This window comes from Arvicola amphibius, chromosome 4, assembly GCF_903992535.2.
Source record: "Arvicola amphibius chromosome 4, mArvAmp1.2, whole genome shotgun sequence".
Lineage (NCBI taxonomy): Eukaryota > Metazoa > Chordata > Mammalia > Rodentia > Cricetidae > Arvicola > Arvicola amphibius.
This window is the reverse complement of record NC_052050.1, coordinates 50,409,631-50,437,512: the sequence shown is the minus strand read 5'-3', so window position 1 is coordinate 50,437,512 and position 27,882 is coordinate 50,409,631. Positions and strand designations below refer to the sequence as shown.

Here is a 27,882-nt window from a genome sequence, read left to right as displayed (position 1 = left end):
CAGCTTGTTTTTCCCCACATCATCTTTGTCGCAGTGCCAACCCTCAGCTAATTATCTTATCTGCTTCTCATAGGCCATATGGCTTAACTTGATTACATATTACTGTATATCAAATAATGTTTTATAGTCCATTCTTCCTACCACTTCCTTGTGCACAGGGATCCTGCCCCATATTTCCTATTGATCTGTGATTGCCTATAAAGATGCTGAGTACAAGCTAGGGATTCAGTAATTATTCACTTGGTTGGAGACAGGGCTCTTGACTTGTTCTACTGGGTTTAGTTCCCGAGCCATAAAGGATGGCTAGAATATGGTGGGCCCATGGGATACACAACAGTACAAGTTAGTGCTCAGTGGTCCTCAGCTGAGTGGCACTACCCCCCAGAGTGTGTTTGGAAACAACACACTCTGGAAGGGGAGTTTAACTGTTAACTATGTCTTGGGAACACTAAAGGCACTTAGTAAGGATATTAGCCATCCTGCAGTCTTGCAGACATTGCACTGAAGAGATGTTTTGTGAATTTGTTATGGCTATGGGAGAGGCCAGGGAAGGACAAGTTAGGTTTCTTCTGTAGGTAGGAAGGAGTTCTTGTCTCCTGTTCACCTCTTTCTAGGACAGTGCGGAATTGCTTTTGCACATGGCATATCTCTCAGACTAAGAGCTGTGTCTGCCAGTACACCTCTGAAGGCAGAATGAGTGGGTTACCTGCGGGCTGTCGGCACAGTTCTCATGTTCTCTTCACCACCCACCCATTCTTTCAAGGCACATTTGTAAGCGTGGTGGAAACCTGTAGAACTTGGGCTTTCGTTCTTAGTTGCTCAGAGAAGAGCCTTTAGCAAAACAGTTGAACCAGGGTACTCCAAGAGCAGCAGTAGGTGTGTGTGTGCAGGGCTAGGGAGAGGCCAGGATATTTGTTTCCTCACTCATGGCTTTTCAGCTTTTGCTTGTCCCCTCAAAGGTTACAGAGTGAGTCTCATTCCAGATCAGTCACTGATAGACTGAGAGGCACATGTGCCCTGGCCCTCTCAGTTCTTATCTCAGCTCTGCCCCTGACTCCTCTACACCGTGGGGAAGTGTGAGAGGGCAGAAGGTACCGCCACAAGTCCAGGGCCACAGGGGCCAAAGATGCAGCAGGACTTGATAGGTGCTTGTCTTTGTTTAGCTGAGGTTCAGAGAAACTGGCGAAGTCCCCGCAACTTTAACAAGGCTGTGGGCGATGCTTTGGGACATGCGGCAAGGCGGGGTTGGAGGCACAGGAGCATGTGGACCGGAGTATGATTTTCTGGCCCTTGAATCCTCTCTCATAAGCCCTTCTGTTCCTGCCTTTCCTCAGTTCAGAACAAAGAACGCTTTGATACGAGTCATTTGTATTTTAATGTGTTCATTTCAGAAGGGGGTTTGGGAGCTGGAGCAAGGAGCACTCGCTGTGCAGTAGGTTCTGTCCTTGTGTGATCTCAGTTTCCCTCACAGTAGCCCTTTGAGAGGTGGATGATGAACCATGTTTTCAACAAGAGAAACCGAGAGGAGCTACTTGGAAGTTAGTAACCTGTCTGAGATCTGAAGTCAGACAGTGAGCTGCTGGGCCTGGATCCAGTCTCAGATCCGACTCACCACAGAACCAGAGCTTTCGCTAATTGCCTGTAGTTGGAGGCAGGGAGTATGGGGGTGGGCATTGAGGGACAGGCAGCGGGGGGCAGTGTCTAGCCAGCACTTTACACTGCTTTCTGCTTGTTTCAGTTGAAATGTGTAAATTTTGTGGCCTGTGGCAAATGGGTTTTGCTGAGGACTTTTAGAACATAGCTCATTTAATGGATTAAAGACAGCCAGTGTGAAAATGGTTTCTGCCCTGCAGAATCACATGGTTCAGATCTTCAGGATCTTTATTTTACATACATGAGTGTTTGGCTGCATGTCTGTATAGGATGTGTGTATGTGCACTGTGTGCCTCCCTGGTACCCACGAAGCTTGAAGGCTCTAGAGTCCTTGAACTGGAATTACAGGTGGTTGTGAGCTTCCATGTGGGTGCAATCCAGCTCTTCTGCCAGAGCACATTTGTAAGAGCAGATCACTGGGGACATCTCTCCAGGCTTTAAAAAATAAATAAATAAAAAATAAAAGTTTTTTTTAAATGATTAAAATATGTAATATAAGATTTACATTTAGCTATTTGGTAAGTGTACACTTTTGCAGCATTAAGTGAATTCTATTACCATCTTCCAGAATGTTTTCATGTACCTGGCTGAGTCTGTCCATCAGACACTATTCTGTTCTGTGCATCCCCAGCCCAGATTACTGCCTTCTTCCCTTTCTGTGTTCAGAATAGAGCTGAGCACTGAACATAGACAGATGCTTAATGCTTGTCAGGTCAGGTGAAGTGAACTGTTTCAGAATCACCAGCTGGCTTAGAACATGGCCCTCACTGCCAGCTCTAATGCACACTCACAGACCTCTGGAAGGGGCTTCCAAAAAAAGGGCATCTTGGCATCACAAGAGGATTGGGTGGGCAGTTAGAAGAGAAATAGTTTCTGTGTTCAGTGCCGCATAACTTGCAGGAATTCCTGGCCTTGTTGTTGCTCTTGTATTTGTCCTCAGAGTTTTCACTTCATTTCATCTTGGTGCTCTGAGGGGATGTGTTGGATCAGTGTGCTTCTCAACCTCCCTGACGCTGCGACCCTTTGATACATTTCCTCAGTATGTGTTAGATCAGTGTGCTTCTCAACCTTCCCGATGTGGCACCCCTTAAATATAGTTCCTCATGTTGTGGTGATCCCCAACTGTAAAAAAATTTCATCACTACTTCTTTTTTTTGTTTGCTTTTTTTGTTTTTGTTTTTGGAGACAGGGTTTCTCTGTAGCTTTGGAGCCTATCCTGGAACTAGCTCTTGTAGACTAGGCTGGCCTTGAACTCACAGAGATCCACCTGCCTCTGCCTCCCAGTGCTGACATTAAAGGCGTGCTCCACCACCACCTCTCTCATCACTACTTCTTAACTGTAATTTTGCTACTGTTATGAATCGTAATGTAAATATCTGTGTTTTCTGATCTTAGGCAATGCCAGTGAAAGCATCGTTCAATCTCCAATGGGGTCACGATCCGCTGGTTAGAGAAAGTTGGAAGGAAGACCATCTAGAGGGTGAAGATGATAAAATGTAACAGCGCTCTGCGTTTGTGCATGAGGGGCTTGTGCTCCTGGAACTGTTTAGAGGGAAGTCAGGCTCTGCTCTTCTCTAATGTGTTCACACCAGTGATGTTCACACCAGTGGACAGACCCAAAGTGTGACCCAGAGATAGCTTGTGTATCTTCGAATAGAGCCCTGCTAACCTAACTTTCCCTTGTCCATGGTTATAACAATTTATTCTTTGACTTTTAGTAGGATATGGGAAACATGAGTCTTGGTTCTAGTGAGCCAGAAAGAATGGTGGCCTTGGAGGTCAGGTGCAGGCAGTAGAGGCCTGCAGGTCATGATTTGGAGGTAGTAACTCAAAGGTATAGGTTGTTAGGACTGTGCCCCTAGATTATCAGACCCCTGTTTTCTCAAGATAGTGTTGGATCCAAAGTTAGGGAAAGCCTGTAGATTCATAAGGCCCTTCTTTCTCTTCTTAGAGGAGGCTGTATATACTCAGCCCAGTATGTCTCTTAGTGTCCACATTGTTGTCTAGGTTCTGGGATTATGGTTTGTAGGCTGGTTTACTTTGCTTTATGTTTAAAAAACTCTTATTAGTGAGTACATGTGACAATTGTCTTTCTGGGTCTGGGTTACCTCACTCAGAATGATGTTTTCTAGCTCCATTCATTTGCCTGCAGAATTCAAGATGTCATTTTTTCCTGCTGTGTAGTACTCCATTGTGTGAATGCACCACATTTTCCTTATCCAGTCTTCGGTCGAGAGGCATTTAGGTTGTTTCTATGTTCTGGCTATGACAAACAGTGGTTGAGCCCAGTATGAATTGAGGCTAGTTGCTTTTCTTAGCAGAGATTACCCAATCCTACTGCTCAAAGTTTATTAAAGAATGTTCTATTGCCTCTCTTAGAACCTGTCTTCCATGGATGCTCTTCTGTAGTCTGGCATGTTGTTGCTGTCTCCATCCCTAATAAAAGCAAAATAGGACTGTACTGCTTATTGTCTAAAGCAGAGCACCTGTTGGCTGCTTACATTTTAACAGCTGGCAGCAGAAAGCCAAGGCTCTAAAGCTAGAGCTGACTTCTAATACTTAGGTGCTTAGTAACTTACTAGATTGCCCAGACCCTAGCATATCTGAAGTGCCCATGAGTGCTGGTCATCCTGGGTTCTAGGTGTATAGTCTGTTCCGTGGGTTAACAATGAGCACTTCACTGTTGCCCAGATCCCCTGCCCTGGCTTCCTGACCTCGTTGAGTAAAGTTAATGTCTAGAGAGTTCCCAGTTGGAGACCTGCCAGGATGACGCCTGCTCATCTTTGGTGGCTGCTTTTGAGCAGCATGATCCATGGGGTGGCAGTGGCATTGGTACTCCTTTCCATTCCAGCTCTAGCAGAAGTCTTTCCTGCACTTGGTTTCCTCACTGATACATGAGGGGGTAGGAACTCGGTGGTTTTCAGTCAGAGACTCAGTCAAAATCACCTGCACATAGCCAGGCCTTGCCCAGGAGGTGATTCACTACACTCAGGGTGGGGCGCTGGTGTTTGGGTTTCTTGTCCAGAACTGTAGAACCACACTTGAGACCCAGAATTCCTTCCCATCTTTCGTAACTCTGAGTTTATATTGAAAGGTGTTTTGTTTGCTGTTTTTTAGGTTTTTGTTTTGTTTGTTTTTGGATGGGGTCTCACTGTGTCACCTTGAACTGTCTACACTGCGCTACACCTGGCTGTAATGTTTATTCTGACCACTGATTTAGACATGCAGATCAGCCAGATGGGGATCTGTGGTGTTCTTTGTTGGAGGAAAACACCTCTGTGTGTTGAGCCAGCCAAAGAAGGAGTTGAGAAGATGATAGGATCTTGGAGAGGCATGGGGAGATCTCAGGTGGGCATGCTGTTGGAGTGCAGGCGTGGGACGAAGCTAGGAAGGTGACCTTCAGATATTTATACCTGAAGGACTATCCAGAACCAGATCTCTTGGTGCTGGGAGGAAAAAAGTAGTCAGGACCAAGTGAGGATTGACTTTGGAAGACAGAATTTTTACTTGGGTTTTGAGGATTGGGGGGTGGGGCCTCAACAGGTGCAGCCCTTTTTCACACAGTCCTTAAGCAATGGGCTTGGATTCAAATCCTGCGACTCACAGTGTGATCTTTAACAAACAGCCAGCTCCACACCTAGTTTTTATCCTTTATAAAAACGAGGATAACAAAACCCATATAATAGGGCTGTTGAGAGTATTAACTAGAAGTGCTTAGCCTGGTAGATGCTTATTATATAGGGGGTAGTTGTGAAGTCCCTTCTCCTATTGAAGAGAGGGAGTCTACAGTTCAGCTAACATTCTCTCCTGACTTAGTGTTTTGTTTAAGAAGGGAGAAAACCACCCAGTCAATTGATTTCATAATTGTTGTAATGAGTCACAGCCCCAGGTGTAGGTCTGGAATTCTGGAGCCTGACTCCCATTGCTTGTCCAGGAACTCTCCAGCAACTCCTGAAAGTCTTCCAAAGTCCCTGGGAGAAAGAATGACTTGAAAATCTTATCCAAACATGAAACTCCTGTTTGACTTGCCCCTGAGTCAGGATTCTCAGCAATCCCTGGGCAGTGTCTTTGGCCCTGCCTGTGTGTGCGTGTGCGTGTGTATGAGAGAGAGAGAGAGAGAGAGAGAGAGAGAGAGAGCGAGCTGTGGACCCACCCAGGGGAAGCACTCAGCCGGAGTCTAGTGGGAGTCTAGTGGAAGTCCAGTTGGGATGTGAGAGGCAGGGCATCTGTATAAACATGCAAGAGCTTTATGTAAGGGCTGGGTAGTGAGGAAACATGTTCTTCCTTTGGAGTCCTTGGGTCCTCCCTCCCCTCTAGCCTTGACTTGGTTAACTCTTAACTGTTCCTGTGGCTTCAGCTTAAATATCATACATGACCTTAGCTGGCCTTCCTTCTTTCCTCATCATGTCTTCTTTAATCTTTCTAACTTAGTGCTTTTTCTTTGGTTTCTTACAGCCATGTAACTATATCTTCCTTCAATAGATGCTTTGCCAAGTAGACTGTAAACTCCCTGAGGGAAGGAACTCTTTCTAATCTGTGTATTACCTGCCACATTCCAGATTCTGCTGCCTCTGCATTCCAGCTACTTCATTTAATTAAATAAAAAGATTTATTTTAAGTGTATGAGTGTTTGCCTGCATGTATATATGTGTATTGTATGTACCTGAAGAATCAGAAAAGGGCATAGAACCCCTGGAACCAGAGTTAAGGTGATTGAATATGGGGACCAAGGGTGCTGGGAACTGGTCATGTTCCACAAGAGCAGCAAGTACTCTTAACTGCTGAGTTAGCTTTCCACTGTTGTCCCACCTAAGAACAGGCTGGCTTTGAACTTGTTGTGTAGCACGGTGACCTTGAACTTCTGATTCTCCTGCCTCCACCTCTTGAGTGTTGAGATGACAGGTGTGCACCACCCCTTCCCGTTTTATGAGATACTGAGGATGGAACCCAAGGCTTCAGCTTGTTAGGCAGACACTCCCAGCTGAGGTACACCCCAGCACTAATATACAGTTGATGTATATTAGTGTGTGTGTGTGTGTGTGTGTGTGTGTGTGTGTGTGTGTGTGTGTGTGTGATATGTGCCATGACACTCATGTGGAGGTCTGAGGACAACTTTATAGAGTTGTTTTTCTTTTTCTTTTCTGTTTTTTTTTTTTCAAGATACGGTTTTTCTGTGCAATAATCCTGGCTGTCCTGAAACTTGCTCTGTAGACCAGTCTGCCTGAGATCGAACTCACTAAGCTCCGCCTGCCTCTGCCTCCTGAGTGCTGGGATTTACTTGTGTTCCAGGGAATAAGTTCAGGTCACCAGGCTTTCACAGCGAGTGCCTTTACCCAGCGATTGATGTTTATTGGGTAAATGCATGGACTAGCTCATAGAGTTGGTGTGAAAGGAGTCAGACTGTTTCTTGGGTACAAGAGAGCCACACCTGGTAAAAAGTCTGATGACTGTGCTGGTGTCGTCCTGCTGGCAAGGACACTCCTTCTTACCTATGTCCCTTTGGCTGTAATTTCTTCTGGGTTGGTTCTTGGTGGAGCTATCTGGTCTCCACCCTGTGGAGAGTAAGCCTGGCCTTCCTTTCTAGTGTGTGATTCAGTCTTTCTTCCACACCCTGCTGGCCCTACCCTCCACCTGCTCTTCTCGCCCTGACTCAGCCTGGCACCTCTGTGCTCATTGCTTGGTTCTCTTTGTTGGCTTCTGAACACTTTAGACCCTTCCAATAGGTTGTTGTTTGGGAAGGAGGGGGTTGTTATCTTCTGCCCTTCTCATCTGGCCTCACCTTTCTGTCTCCAGTGGTGCCAGGGATTGAACCCGAGGAGTCCTCTGTGTTGGGCAAATGCTTGCCCACTAAGCTGCACCCCCAGCGCTCCTTTTACTTCCTGTTTTGAGACAAGGTCCTAAGTTGCCCAGACAGGCTAGACAGAGTGCGTGGTCTTCCTGCCTCTGTCCCCTGAGTAGCTGGATAACAGACATGTGCCGCCAGACCCAGCTGCTCGTTTCTTTAGCTTCTTTTTTTCTTACTTCTCTTAAGGCATCCTATTGGACTTGTATAATTAGAGCAGTATTGCACTAAGGCGGGGCACAGGTCTCCCTGGCTCTGTGGACTCCTGATTCGACAGTAGGAGGCAGGCAGTGAAGTGCAATAATTTGTTTGTGCTGCAGTTGGAAATCGGCAGGGAGAAGCCTTGTTATTACCCAGCCCCTGATTACTGTGGAGTCTTCCTCCATTAGTCTGGTATCTGCCAGAGTGAATGGGCTCCATGTCTCCTGCCTCTCTCCATCCTCCTGCTTCCAGGCCCTCCCCTCCCCACCCTGCACAGAACCTACCATCTCCTTGGTCACCTGAATCCTCTCGGTTCTGCTCATGCTGGTTTCTTTCTCCTAAGCTGCACCCTTTTCACTCTAAGTACTAGAAACATCGACGGTCTTAGAAAACCACCTCTTGACACAGTTTCTCTGTCATGTGAGGTCTATTCTTCATGGTGACTCATGCAGATTTGTAGCATGTTATGGACTTGAAACTGTTTTTACATCTGTGAATTCTTGTGAGAAGAGACTGTAAGAGGCTAACCATCATATTCATTTGTTTAAATGACATAAAAGGGTGAGCGCTGTACCCAGGCCCTTTCGTTATCGGCACCATGAAAACCTTAACTAAGGCTAACTGTCATCACGTCTGGGCTCCCGACTTCTTTCCACACCAGCTACTGCGCTTGCACTTCATAAAGTGTTGCTCTGAACACTTTATGACCTTCAGGGGCGGGGTGGGGTCGTCACCTCTGTCCTTCTCATCTGGCCTCATACCCCTGCCCACCAAGCTGCACCCCAGAGCTCCTTTCACTTCTTGTTTGACACAGGGTCCTAAGTTGCCGAGACAGGCCTTGAGTGTGTGGTCTTCCTGCCTCCGTCCTCTGAGCAGCTGGATAACAGGCATGTGCCGCCAGACCCAGCTGCTTCTCGAAGTCTGTTCTCCAGGAAGCCCGAGCTTCATCTCTTCCAGCCCTCCTGCTTCCTGTGGTCTTTGGGCCATTACTAGTGTTACTGTTTGATTTTTACCAACCTTAGGAAAGGTCTATGACTTTTTTTTTTTAATCTCCTTTCTGGTAATACCTCCTCACCAATCATGTAAATCATTGGGTACTGATCCATATGATCCTTACCCCCAAGTCACTTTTAGAGAACCTAGTTTTCTTCCCTTCTTTTCTGGAGACAGGATCTTGTGTAGCCTAGGTTGGCTCACACCGTGTATCTGGGGATGACCTTAAGCTTCTGACCCTCCTACTTAGTCAGTGACCCTCCTCCTTAGGCAGATGCAGGTGCCACCATCTGCCTGGTTTTATGTGATGCCAGCTCAGGGCTTAATATATGCTAGGCAAGCACTCTACCAACAAACAGAGTAGGGTTCACTTTTAGTAGCCGCCCTCATTAACTGAAGTGTCATTTCCCCCATGGTCATTTTGAAAGGACAGTGATGACCCCGATCTAGAGTTGGAAACCACTGCTTTAAGGGACAATTTTCTTTTCTTTCTGTATTTGTGTGACAGAAAATTCAGCCCTGGCTGTCAACAACTTGCTCTAGCAGAATAGACAGGCAGGGAATTATTATATAAATATGTAATTGGTATCCTGAAAGGGTGACTGCGAGGGTTCTCTGGAAACGGGACACTTCCTGTAGGTAGTCATGTTTAAATTGAAATCTAGAGGGATGAGCATGAGCCGTCCAGTTACTGTAGAGGGGAGTGAAGAGCAGTGTAAGACAGGCTGTGGTGCAGTAGAACTGAGATATCCAGTAACATCTGGGCCTCCTGCCCACATAAGCATGAGCATTGGTAAAGCCCCATGTAATTTAGATCAGCCTGCCTTTGCCTCCTCAGTGCCAGGATTAAAGGCGTGCGCTACCACCTCCTGGCTCCATGTAATTTAAAGCATTTTGAATTTTATTCTGTTTGTTACATATGGGTGTTGGAGGCCAGGTGTTTTTAACTCTTAAATACAGGTCATCAGGTTTGTGCTGCAAGTGCACTTAGCTGTTGAGCCATCTCGCTGGCCAGAAAGTCTCTGTGTAAATCACACTATACCATCAGACGGAAAACTGAGCATCTGAATGGGAAGCAGCCATCTCTTTGACTCATGGATGCCAAGTGAGATCTAGTGGACAGAGCTAGTAGGGGCAGTGTGGTGTTGCCATCAGAACCCTACATAGGCTTGAATTCCGGCTTTAACCTAGACCAGTGTTCTCAACCAGTGGGTCATGGCAACTTTGTGGGGGGGCTTGTCAAATGATGGTCTTCTAAGACCATCAGAAGACACAGATATTTACATTATGATTCATAACTAACAAAAGTACAGCTACGAAGTAGCAACAAGATTAATTTATGGTTGGGAGACACCTCATCATGAGGAACTGTATTAAAGGGTCGCAGCCTTAGGAAGCTTGAGAACCACAGCCCTAGACAGACATTTCACTTCTCAGAGCCTTGGTTCTCTTATCTGCCCAGCTTTTTGCAGGCCTGCGGCTGGATAATGACTGAAATCACTTTAGCGATTGTGAGTGCAACAGGGCGAAGGCCGCAGCCATGAGGTAAGAAACCAGTTCTGCTCACTGTTGGATGCACCAGATGTATGGTGCACTTATTCCATTCCTTTACTTTTTTGTTAATTTGTTTGTTTATTGAGACAGGGTTTCTCTGTGGAGCCCTGGCTGTCTTAGAACTCACTTTGTAGACCAGGCTAGCCTAGAACTCAGACATCCACCTGCTTCTGCCTCAGGGTTAGGGTTAGTGCTGAGATAAAGGCATCTACCACCACTGCTTGCCTGATTTTTGTTTGTTTGTTTGTTTGATTGGTTTTTTGTTGTTTTTTGTTTTGTTTTGTTTTAGCTTGTTCCAATTTAAAATTTAAAATTTAACATGGGGGTCACTTGGGAAGGAGCGCTGGAGAGATAAAGACAAGATACCACCCCAGCTGCCTGGAAGATCTGTGGAATTTTCAGACCAAGGACAGGGGTGGCTAGAATGACCCCCCCACCCCCCCACCCCCGCTCCAGCAGTCTCCTCCAGACCTGAGGCTAGGAGGCTGGCCCCCTGGCCTGCAGCTCTCTTTCCCTTAGAAAGCTCTGGAGGCAGGCAAAACCTCAAATGCAAGCTGTTTATCTTTCAGGTTTTTCAGTTTATTTTTAAAATTTCTGACTGATGGTATTTATTTTTTCCTTGTCCCTTTCTCCACTTTCCCAGCTCAGAAAGGGACCATCTGTCCTTGCCTTGCCTGTGGCCATTTTAGAGCCCCATCAGGCTGCTTGAGTTTTGGTTCCTTTTCTTTTCCTACTTCCCCTGCTGCCTGACTAGTGTGTGCTCTGCACTGTATCATAAGCCTTCCTCATGCAGGTCTCCTCATGTGTTGGGCGTCTGTGCAGACCTCCAGATCGACTCAGGCAGCCTGCCTTGAGACTCTTCCGAGTCTGCAGAGTCTGTGGGGACAGCAAAACCCAAGTGTGGAAGTAGGGGAGACTCTCCACTTGCAGTAGGCAGGGTGCCCCTCTGCTGACTTGTTTCTGATGAGAATGCTATTTGTGTTCATGGATGTATCCTGTTCTAACTTGTTTCTGTCTTAGCATGTATCTGCAAGAGTGAGTGAATGTGTGTGTGTGTGTGTGTGTGTGAGAGAGAGAGAGAGAGAGAGAGAGAGAGAGAGAGAGAGAGAGAGAGAGAGAGAGAGAGAGAGATTCATACTTCATCCTGGCTTACAAGCCCAGGAGGAATGAGTTATAGCCATCCTCTCTTATATAAAAAACCCATCTTGCTTTCTTTCCTCTCCTCTACTCCTGAAGCTTATTTAGTTACTGTAAAAGACACTTCAGAACACGGATACACAGAAGACTGGCGGTTCATAGTGTGCAGTCAGAATACAGGAGCTGATCAAGTTTCTCAGTGTGAGAGGGAGGCCTACAGAACTGAGAGTCCTTTTTTGACAATGAGGAAGTCTGGGAACATGGATATTGGAAGACTTTGTGAGAGCCTAGTTTTCTTGTAAATGGGCATGCTAAATGATGGGAATTTAATGAGGATTTTGGCCTTCTGAGCTTTTGTACATTCTCTTCCCTGCAGGTACAGGCTCATTGAAGAGGGATTATCTAGGGAGCTGCCCTTCCCCTCCATCCACCTCCTTTCTCCCCAATGATTTAACCTGTCTCACGCCTTGACCTGGGACCTGCTTTCCACAGTTAGCCATCTGGGGTGGGAATGGAGTCAAATAGCATGCTTGGTAGATAGAGACCTCACTCAGATCCCACAGGTCCCCTGTTGAGTAGGCAGAAGTCTGACCCTGCATTCCCTTTGGGTTCTTGGAGCTGTGTCTGGTGTGTCTCTGCTTAGGCATGAAGGCAGGGGTGATTGCATGAGACTTTCTTGTGTCTCCTAGCCCCCCCTCCCCCCCCCCCCGCTTCTTTCTTAGATATATTGTTACTGACTTTCTCATAGTGCTATTTTTTCCTTCTTGCACACATCCTTAATTATCTAAATGAAGGATGTCAAAGACTGTTCGTGCTTTACCAGCACACTTGCCTCTCCCTCCAAATTTCTGCCTGGACTGGGAAAGGTCTGTGTGGTGGTGGGCCTTAAGCTGTTGGGAAACCGTTACTCTCCCCTGGTGCCGAGTTAGTCGTCTGGTTGGGAGTGGAACTGAGGGGTGGGTTTCAAGGTTAGATGCACAGTGTTTACTGTTCCAGTGTTCATGTTAATGTTTAGAGTGCTTTGAAGGAGCTGGGGAGTTTATGAGAGATGAAAAATTCCCTCTTCTAAGCTGTCCACTGGTTCTGCCACTGCCTTTACCACCTCCACCCACCACCCACCCCCGCCCTTGTGTGGGCCTTCTGGATTACAGGAAGAGCTGAGGAAAACAGGCCCATTGTTTTCAAATTCAGGCAGGGAGGCAGAAGTCTGCTTTAGCCTCTGAAATGATACCAGATACATAGAGACTGCCAGGGTGAGTTACCTGACTTGGAACTTTTGTGCCACCTCTTGTTGGTCTTTAGAGCTCAAGTTCCCATCTCTTCCTGTGTAACCCCTGGTTCTGTGCTTCTCTGGTCCCTTCTGTATCACATTTCCCCCAAGTCTCTTATCTATGCTGTTGGTCAAGGGGGAAGTCTGCTGTGAGTGATGAGGTGGACTGCAGGGAAGGGGGTTCCTCCCCTTCCAGCCTCACTGCTGGCTGGCCATGACTTGGCCAGTCCTCCCACAGCTTCACCTCCTGGCACAGTTCCCATGGGGCATGGAGTAGTGAGGCAACCTTGCTTGCATTTTAGAATGGCACTGGCTGTAGTTGTATGGCCTGCTGAGCATAGCTAAGCAGATTATTGTTGGGCTTGAAGCACAGGTGAGACCAGTCCTTCTCTTGTTTCTGCTTAGCCTTTTTTTTGTTTTGTTTTGTTTTTAATATTTCTTTCTTAAGGAATTCTTCCAGATTTTGTGGTTCCAGATCTTTCTACCATTCTAGCAGCTTCTCTGGAATTAGTAATGGATCCTTAGAGATCTGAATTTCTATAATTATAAGACTAACGGATCAGCAGAAAGGCACAGGTCCAGCTTCCTATCCTACATCCTTTCCTGAAGTTGGTTCATAAGCAGTTTTACCCTTCACAGTGTATCACATGTAACTAGCCCTCCAGATTTCTCTCCCCTCTTTGTTAGTGCCTGATTATTAAGCTAGAGCCAGGTTCTAAGAAGGCATTCCTCGACACTGGCTATTGGTGATGGTCTGTATTTGTTTTTGTTTGTGTTTGTTTGTTTGTTTTGGTTGTTGCTTTGAGACAGGGTCTTTCTACACAGCCCTGGCTGTCCTGGAACTCACTGTGTATATCAGGCTGGCCACAAACTCCCAGAGATCCCCTCTTTGCCTTCTGCAAAGGTGTGTTCCACTCTGCCCAGCTGGGTCATTACCTACAGGAGACTCACGTACAGGAAAAGCCAACCCATCAGGAAGTACTTTGCCCATTTGGAGATGGGCAATCTGAAGTGCAGTGGTAAGGGCCTGCTGTTAGAAAGAGGAGTTGTTACTGGAATGAGGGTGGGGTCAGAGTTCTAACCCCAGCTTTGAGCCACTTCTAAGAAATATCATCCCAAGCCTTGTCTGCTAGCTTTCCTTTGCCCGTTCTATTATCATTGCCTTTTTACCTGGGACTCCACTCTGACTCAAGGCTGTTCTCTAAGTTTCTAGACTGTGAGAGTAGAGTGGTTGGGCTCGTTCCTCTCTTTCCACGTCCTACAGCCTGGACTCATGCTTTCAGCAGCTGAGGTTGTTAGTTTCTCCTCTGCGGCCCCAGCCCCAAATCCTGCCTCTAGCAGGATAGCCAGAGTAGTCTGACAATACATAAAGCCTTTTCATTTTCTCTTGGGAAGTAACAAAGCCTTTGTTTCTAAACCAGTCTCAGGCTGTCTTAGCACATAGAAATTGCTCCTTTGCCAGAGAAGGGATAAGAAAATGTCAGCTGATGATTGGTTCCACACATCAGAGTCAAAGCTGGGCTTGCTGTGGTCCACTGTTCATGGTACCATGGGAACGATGGGAAGACAAGCAACAGAAAAGGGCAGGAGGAGCTCGAGGCCAGTTTGTGCCTGTTTCCTAATCAGGGTTACTATTGCTATGCCCATGACCAGAAGCAAGTTGGGGAGGAAAGGATTTATTTGCTTATACTTCTACGTCATAGTCCATCACTGAAGGAAGTCAGGACAGGAACTCAGGCAGGGGAGGAACCTGAAGGCAGGAGGTGATGCAGAGACCCTGGAGGAGTGCTGCTTACTGGCTTACTTAAGCCTGCTTGCATACAGAACCCAGGACCACCAGCCCAGGGATGGCACCACCCACAGTGGTCTGGGCCCTCCCACATTAATCACTAATTAAATAAATGCCCTACAGGCTTGCCTATAGCCAGATCTCCTGGAGGCATTTTCTTAATTGAGGTTCTGTCCTCTCCAATTACTCTGGTTGGTGTCAAGTTGACATAAAACTAGGCAACGCAGCCTGCTTCTCTCTTGGTTTGCTCTAGCAAGCAGAACTGCCAATGGTGTCTTGAGAAGATGAAGATGCTGTACCAATTGCCATTCATGTCCTTCAGTCTTTTTCCTGGTTGGGCTAGGGAGAATGTGAAGCACCATGCTGTGCCTTCAGGAAGTCCTGGGGTACGGCAGGGGAGACCAACACACTTGCTCTCAGACAGACGCGGTCTTTGGTCCCCGTGTACACTCCTGCGCCCACTGGGCCTCATACCTCTCATTTCCAACTTTGTTGATGTTATTTGTATGTGTATGGTCTGTCTGTGGGCTTCACTCATGCCATGCTCTCATGTGGAGATCAGAAGACAATCTTGTGGAGTTTGTTTTTGTTTTTTGTTGATGTTGTTTTGTTTTTTAATTTTATGTGTATGAATGTTTTCCCTACATGTATGTAAGTGTGCTACCACATATATACCTAGTTCAAATGGGTGTTAGAAGGGAGCACTGGATCCCCTGGAACTGGAGTTCTGGGTGATTGTGAGCCACCATGTGGGTGCTGGGCTCATGGTCCTCTGTAAGAGAAACAAATGGTCTTAATAGCTGAGCCACTCCTCCAACCCTGTAGAGTCAGTTTTTGCTTTCTGCCTTTAGGTTTCCAGGGGTTCAAACTCAGGTTGTTAGGTTTCACCCTCTGAGTCATCTTGCCAGTGCTCTCTCAAGCCTTTATCTTCAGCTTCTTCCACAAAGTTTTCCTTAACCAGGCCTCTCTCTACCGTGTTCTGCTTGCATTTATACAGTACATGGTCCTGAGTGAGGATGGAGCATAGGGTCTTACACATTTTAGGCTGTCAGTTGTAATAATTGAGTCTAACACTTTCAGACCACCTTTTACAGTCTCCCGATAAGCAAAAAAAAAAGTGATTTTGTTTTGTTTGACAAGGTCTCATGTAACCTAGGCTGACCTTGAACTCATTATGTAGCCAGTGATGGGCTTGGACTCATGATCTTCCTGTTTCTACCTCCCAAGTGCTGGAATTACAGGAGTATGCCATCATATCCAACTCATATATAAAGGTTTGTCGTCCCTCCCCCTTTTTGGGTAGTGGCTCACGGTATAGACTAGACTGCCCTTGAACTCAGAGGTCTGCTTACCGCTGCCTCCCTAGTGCTGGGGTTAACGGTGTGCACCACCATTGTTGGCCATATGTAGAAAATTTAACATATGTAAAGGATGAGAGGCTAAGAAATGCTTAGTCATGGAAGCACTAGTAAGAGGAAGGAAGCAGCCAGAGCCTGACTGCATGTGCCTGCTGTACATACAACAAAGTCATTTTGCATATGCCACAGATTCGAGCTGAAGGGAAGGCATTGCTGAGGTTCAATCATGCACAAGTCTGCCCAGCCCTCATTTCTGTGTATACCACCCAAGTGCTGTCTTTGCCCTGTTCTACTGAGGAGGATGAAACCTATCTTGTGTAAGGTAGAATAGCAACATGTGGGCCAGCGTGTTTGGTTTTAAGAATTTACTTAGATTAGGTCAAATAAAGGGGTGGTTGATTCTGGAAGATCTTAAACCTTGCCTCTACTATTTAACGGGCTGCCGACCTTGAGCAAGTTACACACCTTATGTTGTGTGACAAAACTTTCCAGGGGAGATACAACACATAAGATAGGGAGCCCACAACAGACTAAGTACAGATACCACCAAAGTCCAACTTGGTATACCAGTGCGTTCTATTGGGGTTCCTCATGGGACTGTGGGTGAGGGTTTTCCTTATAGGGGCAGAAATGACTCAAAGACAGCTGCATTGCCAAAGCCCACCCCAGCAAGGGTGACAGCTCACAAAAGCTGGGGACTTGGAGCACGTTGCATAGCCTGCAGTGTTGGAGGTGCCTCAGTTGGTCTAAGCCTCTTCTAGAGTGGCTTCTGGTTCTTCCAGACAGCAGGTCTGGCCTGAGCCTCCTTGCAGCTTGGCTCTTGGCTGAGTTAGTCTTTCAGGGACTCTCAGCTTTAATTGCTTATTCTCACTGAAGGAGCCTAGTGGATCTGGTCAGTTTCAGGGACTTCCTGAAACTATTTTGAGTTGTTTATCTTGTTTAAGGAGCTTGCTGTAGGATGGAGTGTTTCAATCTTGTAGGAAATTTATACAACACTTTGTTGTGACTTTTGAATCCACTGGGAAAGACCAAAGGCTTAGTTTCAATTTAATTTAAGATTAAATGAGTTTATCTTACTGCTAGCAGGACAGCAGCCTTGGGGAAATGAGCTTGCTGTGCTAACGGGGGCTAAAGGCAGGGTTTATACGGTGGAGGTCAGAGGTTCACATTGCAGTTGTCTATGGAATCCACAGCTACGCAAGACATTGTTTTACTCCCTCAGTTGTTTCTCTTTCCCGTTATATAGGAATAAAAAGACCACCTCATCCTTTAGCCATCACGGGAGTCGTGTAAATTATTACCCAGGTCTGAGCTCTCTGGGGGACGTCACTAATGACTGGGCTATGGCAGTTTATTTCTGGGCAGGAACAACACAGTGCCATCAGGTTAGGGCTGGCTGTCACACCCCTACACCTTCACAATCCAAATTCCTAGTTTGTGAGAGTCCTATATCTACCTACCTTATAGATTTATCTGAAGATTAAATCAGTTGCCATGTGTAAAACAGCACAGTGCTTGTCTATTAATATTGGGGTTTACTGACTGTGATAGAAGCTTGCTTCCTTGCTCTGGCTGACCTTGAACTTGAGCTCTGCCTGCCTCAAGTTACCAAGTGTTGGGGGATCACAAACATGTGCTACCCTGGAAAGTCAGTATTTCTTTTCTTTCTTTCTTTTTTTTTAGTAATTTATTTATTTTTATATTATGTGCATTGGTGTCCTGCCTGCATGTATGTCTGTGTGAGAGTGTCAGACCCTCTGGAACTAGGGCTACAAACAGTTCTGAGCTGCCATATGGGTGCTGGGAATTGAGCCCAGGTCCTTTGGAAGAGCAGTCAGTGCTGAGCTATCTTTCCAGACCCCGAGGTTAGTATCTTTTAAGATTGGGAACCTTGTTGGAATTTTGCTGAGCATCAGAACTGAGCGTATGATTCCATAGACCACAGATGGTTCTGGATTTCTGGAAACAGTGTGGGGTCATCGTCTTTAGTTGGATTGCTTAGGGGCAAGAGTGTTGTAGCTGGCATCCCTCTGTCTTGGACCGGCAGTGTTCATCAGGAACCCAGTCCTTCAGCTCTCACAGCCCCTCAGACAACAGGAGCTGGGAGCTGGCAGCATAGGCTTCAGGCCTTGGAGTTAAGGTTCTCAGGTTGGGTCTTGACTTCATCACTTCCTACTTGTGTATGACTCTGGACATAGCATGTAAGTGTTTTACCCTTCCTTTCCTGTGCGGCAGGCATAACAATAGATAGTACCCTCCAGACTTTCCAGGACATCTTAGGTCCGAAGTGCTTGACAGTACTAGGAACAAAGGAAGTGCTTTAAAACCAGTGTGGGCTTGGTGGCCACGTACTCACACTGCTCTTCCAGAGGCTCACAACCTGTGACTCTAGCTCCGGGGGAATGTAATGCCTCTCACCTTTGTTGGGTCCTCTGGAACTAGAGTTGCACACAGTTGTGTGTCACCATGTAGATGTTGGGAACCAAACCCAGCCCTTGTACTGAGCTAACCCCTAAATTGCCCTTTTTTGTTTGTTTTTTGAGACAGGGTTTCTCTGTAGCTTTGGAGCCTGTCCTGGAACCAGCTCTGTAGACAGGGCTGGCCTTGGACTCACAGAGATCCACCTGCCTCTGCCTCCTGAGTGCTGGGATTAAAGGTGTGCATCACCATGGTCCAGCTATGTAGTTATTTTTAATGTCTTTTTGAGATATAACTCACATGCCACAAAATCTACTCTTTGAAAGTATCTTAGCTGGGTGTAATGAGTTCCAGGCCAGTCTGAGCTACACATAAACCCTGTCTCAAAAAAGTAAGTTGGTCATTTTAGAGAGGCTTTTAGTATATTCAAGATTTGTGTGATCATTGCACTAATTTCAGAACATTTCCATCAGCCCTAAATAAAACTGTTTTCATTAGCAGTCACTATCTGTTTCCCTCTCTGTTTAGTCCTTGGCAATCGCTTTTCATCTCTGGATTCACCTCTTATGAATACATACATAATGGAATCATAAAACGTGACTTTTTGTAACTGGCCTCTTTCCTAAACATACCTTTTCTTTTCTTTTAAACAGGGTATCAAACTGTAGCCCAGGATTACTTCAAACATAAGTTCCGTTATTTTCAGTAATGTTTTATTATTTCATTATGTAGATATAATACAATTATCAGTTGACATTTGGTTAATTCTGCTTTAGGGCTTTTCTGCATAGTTTTTGGGGGGTTGTTGTTGTTTTTGGTTTTTCAAGACAGGGTTTCCCTGTATAGCTTTGGAGTCTGTCCTGGAGCTACCTCTTGTAGACTAGGCTGGCCTCAAACTTACAGAGATCCGCCTGCCTCTGCCTCCCGAGTGCTGGGATTAAAGGCGTGCGCCACCACTGCCCGGCTTGAATAGAACTTCTGCTCAGTGTCAGGCCTTCTGTGGCTCTTTGGAACAGGGGCTACTAGGGCCCCACAAGAAACTTACCCCAGCCCAGGAGCTACATGGCCAGCACAGAAACCAGGATTCACTTACTGCTTACAGGTGACCCTGGTGGCCACCTTCATACTGTGTGTATTTGTGCATGTGCCTGTGCATGCACACACACTTCTGAGTGTGCATATGTACGCTATTTGCACATGTGCATACTCGAGACTGCGAATCAAACCCAGGGATTCATGTACAGTGGGCAAGTGCTCTGTCATTGAGCTCCCAGACCACTGTTTGTCTTCTTTTGTGGATGAAGTGTAGTAGGAATTCTTTAAAAAAATTTTAATTGCATTTTTAATTAGGACTATGTGTGTGTCAGTGTGGGTATATGAACATGAATGCAGGTACCTATTGAAGCCAGAAGGGTGTTAGATCCCCTGGAACTGGAGTTCCACACAGTTGGGTGCTGGCTACTGAATTCTTGTCCTCTGTAAGAGCTGTGAGCACTCAGTCACTGAGCCATCTCTCCAGCCGAGGTATCTTTTTAAAAATATTTTTTTATTTACTTGTTTATTTGCATTTGTCTTAGTTACTGTTCTATTGCTGATGAAACACCATGACCAAAGCAATTTATAAAAGGAAGGTTATAAATTGGGGGTTTACTTACAGTTTCAGAGAGTTAATACGTGATCGTCATGGCATTTAGGCCTGCCACCAGGGATGAATGGAGCAGTGATAAGAGTTTAACATTTGATCTGCAGGAAGCAGGCAGAGAGAGCTAGATGGGGTCTGGCATGGACTCCCAGTGACACACTGCCTTCAGCAAGGCCATTCGTCTTAATCCTTCCCAGTCTACCAATTGAGAAACAGATATTCAAATATATAAGCCAATGGTGACAATTTGCATCCAAACCACCACACTTGTATTTGTGTGTAGGAATGCATGCCACCATGTACATGTCATAGGAAAAATTGAGGGAATGGGTTCTCTCTTTAACACTTCCAAGTGTTTTACCTGTATGTATACCAAATGCACACCTGGTGCCCTTGGAGGTTAGAAGAAGACACCAGATCACCTGGGACTGGAGTTACAGTTGTGAGCCAATATGTGGATGCTGAGAATTGAACCTTATTCTTTTTTTTTTATTATTTTACTTTTTTTTTTCTTTCTCATGGTTTATTTTTTTTTATATTTAAAAATTTCCATCTCCTTCCCTCCTCCTCCCTCTCCCTCCGCTCCTCCTCCCCCTTCCCGCCCCTCCTTCTCCCCCTTCCCTCCCCTTCCCTCCACCCATACCTCCCCTCCCTCCCTCTCAAGGCCAAGGAGCCATCAGGGTTCCCCACTCTATGCTAAGTCCAAGGTCCTCCCAACTCCCCCCAGGTCCAGGAAGGTGATCGACCAAGCTGAGAAGGCTCCCACAGAACCCGTCCATGCAGAAGAATCAGAGCCCAGCGCCAATGTCCTTTGCTTCTCAGTCAGCCCCCGCTGTTGGCCACATTCAGAGAGACGGGTTTGGTCGCATGATCCATCAGTCCCATTCCAACTGGAGTTGGTGATCTCCCTTTAGTTCTGTCCCACCGTCTCCATGAGTGAACGCACCCCTCATGTTCCTGACTTTCTCCCTCATGTTCTCGCTCCTTCTGCTCCTCATCAGGACCTTGGGAGCTCAGTCCAGTGCTCCAGTGTGGGGCTCAGTCACCTTCCCCATCTGTTGCCAGCTGGAGGTTCCCTCACGGTCCTGACTTTCTTTCTCATGTTCTCCCTCCTTCTGCTCCTCATCAGGACCTTGGGAGCTCAGTCCAGTGCTCCAATGTGGGGCTCTGTCATTTTCTTCATCTATCGTCAGGTGGAGGTTCTATGGTGATATGCAAGAAATTCATCAGTATGGCTATAGGAACTGGCCTTTTCAGGCTCCCTCTCCTCAGCTGTCCAAGGAACTAACTGGGGGCGTCTCCCTGGAAACCTGGGAACCCCTCTAGGGTCAAGTCTCTTGACAACCCTCAGGTAGCTCCTTAAATTAAGATATATGCTTCCCTGCTCCCATATCCACCCTTCCTATATCCCAAGCACCCCATTCCTCCGAGCTCCCCCCATTCTCCCCTTCACACTTTTCTCTCCCCATCTTCCCTTGGCCCAGTCTCACCCAACCCTCAAGTTCCCAATTTTGCCTGGCAATCGTGTCTACTTCCATGAACCTTATTCTTGTAAGAGCAGTAAGCTCCACATTCTCACACACACACCTTTTTTGACATAGGGTTTCTGTTATGTAACCTGGTTGTCCTGGAACTTACTGTGTGTCCTCCTTTTTTATTTTTTTAAAGAAAACAAAAGAACACCCCCCACAAATAAAGGTCTAATTTGTGCTGTTCAAATAAGGGCAGACCCTTAAAGAAAGCTGATTCTCCCCTCCATGCCAGGTCCTCGTCAATCTGAACTTGTGTAGGTCCTTTGCATGCTGTTACAGTCACTGAGTTCATGCGTGTAACTGTCCTGGTGTGCCTAGAAACTACAGTTGCCTTGTCGTCCAGCCCCTCTCCCACAGCGGTCCATGGTTTTCGGGATGTGTGTGCTGTTTAGGTTGCGCGTTCCACAGTCTCTTACTCATACCATTTACAAATTGACCAGTTGTGGGTCTCCATGTTAATGACCATGTACTGCAAAAACAGTTAACTTGCTCATCTGGAGGTTGAGAGAGGCACTGATCTATGATGTAGATCAGTCACTAGGAGTCTGTAGGATTCTATGTATGTTTGTGCATGTGCTTGTAGGGAAGGACACTACCATTGTTATCTCTGTACTTCTCCACCTTATGGTCTGTGACTTAATCTCTTTCTGAGCCTGGCACTCATTGATTGGCTAGACCGGCTAGCCAGCAGGCTCCAGAGATACATACCATTCCCCCAGGTTTTAAGGCCTACGTTGCCACATCCACCTTTTTTGTGGGAACTGGGGAGCTAATTTAGGTCCTCATGTTTAGGCAGCAAGCACTGAACCATCTCCCTAAGTGTCCCCCGCCCTTTTGAGACAGACTCATTTATTGTGTTCCAGCTAGCCCCAGACTCAGAATGTAGCTGAGGATAACCTTGAGTTTACAATCTTCCTTTCGTCACTACTGGAGTGGTGGGATTCCAGGTGTGCATCACCACGCCGCTTACATATACAAAGCTGGGGATCAAACTTAGGTGTGCACTGTACCAACTGAGCTAAAGCTTGGCTTTTTATTTGTTTTTTGTTTTGGGGGGTATATATTGGTTAAGCTAGTCTGTGACTCATCCTCCTGCCTCAATCTCCTAAGTAGCTAAGACTAGAGATGTATGCCACCATGCATGCTTGGCCTGCTTTAGGTGTCATGTATTAGAAACTGTTACTGATTCAAGGTTCTGAAGGCTTTCCACATCATGTACGTCCACCCTGACTAGAGTGAACTTCCCTCTAGCTCCATCTCTGTCAAGGCCACTTCATCTTCCTTTTTACTTTCTTCAAAGATTTGTTTTTATGTGTACATGTGTGTCCCTCATGAGTTTTACATGTTCCACATACAGGTGTAGACAGGAGCCCTCAGAGGCTAGAAGAGGGCATTGGATCCCCTGGAACTGGAACTGTAAATGTTGTGAGCTACCATGTAGGTGCTGAGACCCGAACTCAACTCTGGGCAGCTAACTCGGAGCCACCTCTCCAGTCCCTCACCTTCATTTTTATTTATTTATTGTTTTTGTTTTTTGAGACAGGATTTTTTTAAATATTTATTATGTATACAATATTCTGTCTGTGTGTCTGCTTGCAGGCCAGAGAGGGCATCAGATCTCATTACAGATGGTTATGAGCCACCATGTGGTTGCTGGGAATTGAACTCAGGACCTTTGGAAGAGCAGGCAATGCTCTTAACTACTGAGCCATCTCTCCAGCCCCCGAGACAGGGTTTTTTTTTGTGTGTGTGTGTGCAGCCCTGACTGTCCTCGAACTCACTCTGTAGACCAGGCTGTCCTCAAATTTGCAAAGATCCACCTGCCTCTGCCTCCTGAGTGCCACCACTACCCACCTTCGTCTTTTTTTTAAAAAAAAAAATAGGTATTTATTATTTGTGTGTAGATATGATGTTTGTTGGGGGGGGCATGCATGCCGTGGGGTGCTTGTTGAGATTAGAGAACAGCTTTGTGGAGGTGGTCTCCTTCCATGTCTCTAGGCGAAAGGTGCCTTCTTGACCACAGCAGGGCTCAGGCTTACCCATCCTGGTCTTTAGTATCCTTTCCACTTGGGTATCTGACTAGATCGGAATTGGGGAGGCTAGGAAGGCCTCCAGCGCTCATTCCAGCAGTGCCAGACCAGCAGGGAGGCCACCTGAGCTCTTTCCAGAAGCACTGTGGCCTCTGTAGAGGTGCTTTACCTTTGAAGAAGGTAGCCAAGGACAAATTGTATTTGAAGGGCTACATTTGTTGTCTAATTAGTATACAAATGAAAACTAAATTTTTATGTGTCTGGGCATTTTGGGTTATGCAGAGAATCAGGCACGATTGGGTTTTGTCACTACTGTGAAGCAGAGGACAATATTCTACTTACTCTGGAATAAAAACATGCTTACTCCTGAGTTGGAAATGTAGCTCAGAGGTGGAACATTTGCCAGACAGGTACCTCAGAAACAATAAACACAGCGGCAAAACTTGACAGATGTACATATGCACATATATGATATTTGAAATTGATCCCTTGGTCAGGCAGTAGTAGCACAAACTTTTAATCCCAGCACTCAGGAGGCAGAGGCAGGCGGATCTCTGTGAGTTCAAGGCCATCCTAGTCTACAAAGCGAGTTCCAAGACAGGCTCCAAATCTATGGAGAAACCCTGTCTCAGGAAAAAAGGAAAAGGGGAAAAACAATAAAAGTACCTCAATTCCTTTTTTCTCCCCTTTTTGTCTTCTATCAACAGGCATGAGAGATCTACCCTATTTTGAGAACCTTGCATGACCCCGCTGCCTTCTCTAGGCGTCATCTGATTTCCCTCTTCCGCTCTTAGAATGTTCCTGGGAGGGTGCTCCTGCAGGCTTGATCTCCCCGCCCTTCCCCTCCCATTTCCTCCGGCCCCCACTCAGCTTTCCGCTCCCACAAATACAGTTCCCTTGAATTTTCCCTGGTTGTTTAGAGTCTGCGGCCCTTGGGGCCTCTGCTGTGTCCTCTGACTGCTCAGTAGCATTCTGAGACATTGCTGTCACTCTGTCCTCCCCACAGGATAGCCTCCAGGGCCACCCATCCTCCAGTGTCTGCTTTTTGTTCCTCAGGCTAGCCTTGGCGTCTTTACCCCACATTCCTGTGCCCTTTTCTCTTCATACTTTGTCACCCACTCTCAGGCTCCTGAGTGTCTCTGCCTCTTGATCAGACCTTGTTTTTAATGACATGGTAGAATGCTCCCACGCTTCCTAACTTCGCAGACGTAGTGTCTTAACCACGGCACTGTTCCTCGGCAGGCCATGCGCTCTGCCACTCTTCAGTCTCCATCTGTGGTTGGAAACACCCAGGCTCCAAAACTCTCAAGTTTTGTCTCCTCTTGAGCCAGTTGGACACTGAATTAAAGCCGAAGTCTCTCTCCAGAACCATAAAACAGACTTTGTGCTGAGTCTGTTCTTTGTCAGCTTGTTGAAAGAAAATGAGGCTTGAAACAAATACTTGGTCAAGGACGTACAGCTGATGTCCATGTTCTCTCCAGGAAGCTACTTCCTGGTGCTTGCTTCACCACGCCAAGCAGTCTCTCAGTGCTGTTTGTGCTTTCAGCTGTCTTAGGACGTATAATCAGGCATGTGTGCCGTCATGTCAGATGATGAGGTGAGGCATTTCTCAATATGGCTGAGCTGGTGTGCCTGCTTGAGAAGCTGCCATGGAGTTAGCGCTAGCGCAACAAGTGCAGTGAGATCAGGTGCCTCGTCAGTTTTTCTGAACCAGAGCTCAGCCCATGCAAGGCAGATGGGATGGAGGCACTCAAAGTGCTTACTGGCTGACTCATGATGGGCACACCGAGGTCGGACTGTCTTCAAGCAGTGGGGAATCATGCAGAAAAGAGGGCTCAGAGTTAAGGAAGATAAAAGTGTGCAGGGGCTAAAGGGAGGGATGGGGAGGGAGGATCTGTAGGAGAGAGGGCAGAACAGATGGGTCTGAAGTGGCAGCCAGCAGAATTGAGAGTAGACCAAGGACATGGCAGAGAAAGGACCGGGTGACCAGCACAGGGGAGGAGCTACAGAGCATGAAGTCAAGTGGGGGGTTAGTGAAAAAGGTGCTGCAGCTGATTAGTGGGGCCAGGTGCTGTGGCCAGTATGCTACCACAGTCTCCCTCCCATCCTCTGAATCATCCTTTCCTGCAGAGGGGGTCAGAAAGCAGAACTGGAATGCACTGAATCTGTGTCTGAGTGCATGGGTCTGCCCTCAGATGACCTCATTCATCAGCACCTAAATACATGAAAAAAGGCAGATTGAGAATTTTGATTATAAAATTAAACCATTTTTGTGTTGAATTGAACTCATGGTGACATATCACTGTGCCTGTAGCAAGCCGTCATATTCGGAAAAACCACACCCACCGATCTACTTTTCTGCCTCCCTCTGCTGAAAGAACTGAAGTTGGAGTTAAGGAAACTTCCCCAAAGCCAGCTTCCCCGAAGCCTGAGGACTGATGAGCTCCTCTCAGGAGGATCCTCCGGGAACTGTGTTCTCTTTGGGCCTCCACGTCTAGAACTACAGCTAGACAACACAGCTTCATGTTCCTTGTGGCCATCAGGGTCAGGCAGCCCTTTTTATTGGTCCCCGTCCCCAACACATGGCAGCCATGCTCCTATTGCCTTGAGTCTTGTTGATTTCTCAGACCTGTTAAGGATGTTTTAGAGCCTGGGCTAGTGACATGGCTCATCAGGTAAAGGTGCTGCTGCCAAGCCTGATAACCTGAGTTCTGTTCCCCAGGACGCACAGGATAGACAGAACAGAGCCCCACAAGTTTGCACTTGCTCAGCAGTGAACAAGAGGCCTATGTCAAGCAAGGTAGAAGGAGAGGACGATGGTCTGAGTTGTCTCTGCCGTCCCTCCACACAGGCATCATGGCATGCATGCACCCTCACCCACACAGATACTTTTTGGTAACTAACTAGACATGAGGTCTGTAATCAAGGGCTAGGAGGAGTCCTCTCCATTGCTGTGAGATGCTCTTGGGGAAGATGGGGAACATGGTCTCAGGCTGCTGAGTGCCAGGTCTGGCTGAGACGGGACAGATTTGGAGAGCAAGAACTCAGGTACTTCCATGAGGGAGTTTCCCAGCAAGTAAATGCGCAGTCACAATGCCTTGTGATCCCTGCTGTGAGGGAGCCAGGGTGTGTTTCTGCTCTCCACTTCCTCTTTGAGAAAATGGACAAAGTGTGGTGTATATATTCCTAAAGAGCCTTGGACTGTGGTCTCCTGGTCTCCACCATGCCCAGACCCTCTCCCTATAGAGTCCTTCAGTGCAACAGTTTTTATTTTCAGAAACGCTATATTGGTTCTTAAGATCAGCAAGAGGGGCATGTTAGGATAATCAACAGAGACTTCCCATGTTGCCTGGAGAGTTGATTCCATGGTGGCGTCTTCACTGTTGGTCCCTCCCTGCAGGGATTGGAACAGACCTGCCTTTTCTGCAGGATTGTGGGGGCAGTCCTGCCAGGAGGGTGTGGGTGGCCTTAGGGTAGGATGGCAGATATGTCAGAGACCAGGCTGCCTGCTGTGAACCAGCAGGAGGAGGGGCATCTTTGGAAGCTTTGTTCAGCCCGTGGGCCCTCTCCTGGCACTGTGTGGCTCAGAAAAGGAGGACAGGCAGAATTCAGTCCAGCAATAAGAGGCCTGTTCTCCTTTTGTGGAGATCCTTCACATGCCCCGAACACTTTATGTACTAGCCAGAGGCCCTGATTTTAAGAAGACTAGGGAGGGGAAACCAAAGGGTGGTCCTGTCATGGCTCATCTCTGCCACCCCCCACCCTTTTAAATTAATTTATTTTTATTTAGTATGTATTGATGTTTTGCCTACATATATGTCTATGTGAGGGTGTTTGATCCCCTAGAACTAGAGTTACAGACAGTTGTGAGCTTCCATGTGGGTGCTGGGAATTGAACCCAGCCCTCTGAAAGAGTAGCCAGTGCTCTGAACTGCTGAGCCATCTCTCCAGCCCCTCACCTCTGCCTTTAAAGTAATATCAGCAATAATAAACTCTTATTGGCACACGCTGCCAGCCTGGGTCCTGGTACTTTGTGAACATTACCTCACTAAAAGTTTAGATCACCCAGGAGTCTGTTTACTGCTGCTGGAAACAGATTCCGAGTTGGCCAGTGAGTTAAGAATGAAGAGCATGTCTCCACCTGGGCTGTGACTTCCGTGTTCCCCCTCTGACTCTTCTCATACAACATTAACTCCGACCCTCCTGCAGTCTGCTAAGTGATAGTCTCCCCTGCCACTCATGTCCTGATTGACCCTTCCCCTCCAGTCCTTGTTGAAGTGATAACATTTTGTTCTCCTCCCTCCTCCCAGGACCCTGCAGGAATCTTTGAGCTGGTGGAGGTGGTTGGCAATGGAACCTATGGACAGGTGTACAAGGTGAGACATGAGACAGACATGCAACCCTCAAACCAGTGGGGCCTCTTTAGAGTAACAGAGGAAGTGGGTCCTGGGTCCTGCAGTCTG

General features: G+C 46.9%; 1 protein-coding gene across 11 annotated transcripts in view; it reads left to right on the top strand.

The window, feature by feature from the left end:
* Nucleotides 1–27,882, top strand: part of Mink1 (misshapen like kinase 1) — a 56,976-nt gene that overhangs the window by 8,866 nt on the left and 20,228 nt on the right. For all 11 annotated transcript variants that reach the window (XM_038328595.2, XM_038328589.2, XM_038328598.2 and 8 more), the window contains exon 2: nt 27,730–27,795. In XM_038328595.2, the coding sequence (XP_038184523.1) occupies nt 27,730–27,795 (66 nt within the window). The remainder of the gene's footprint in view (nt 1–27,729; nt 27,796–27,882) is intronic.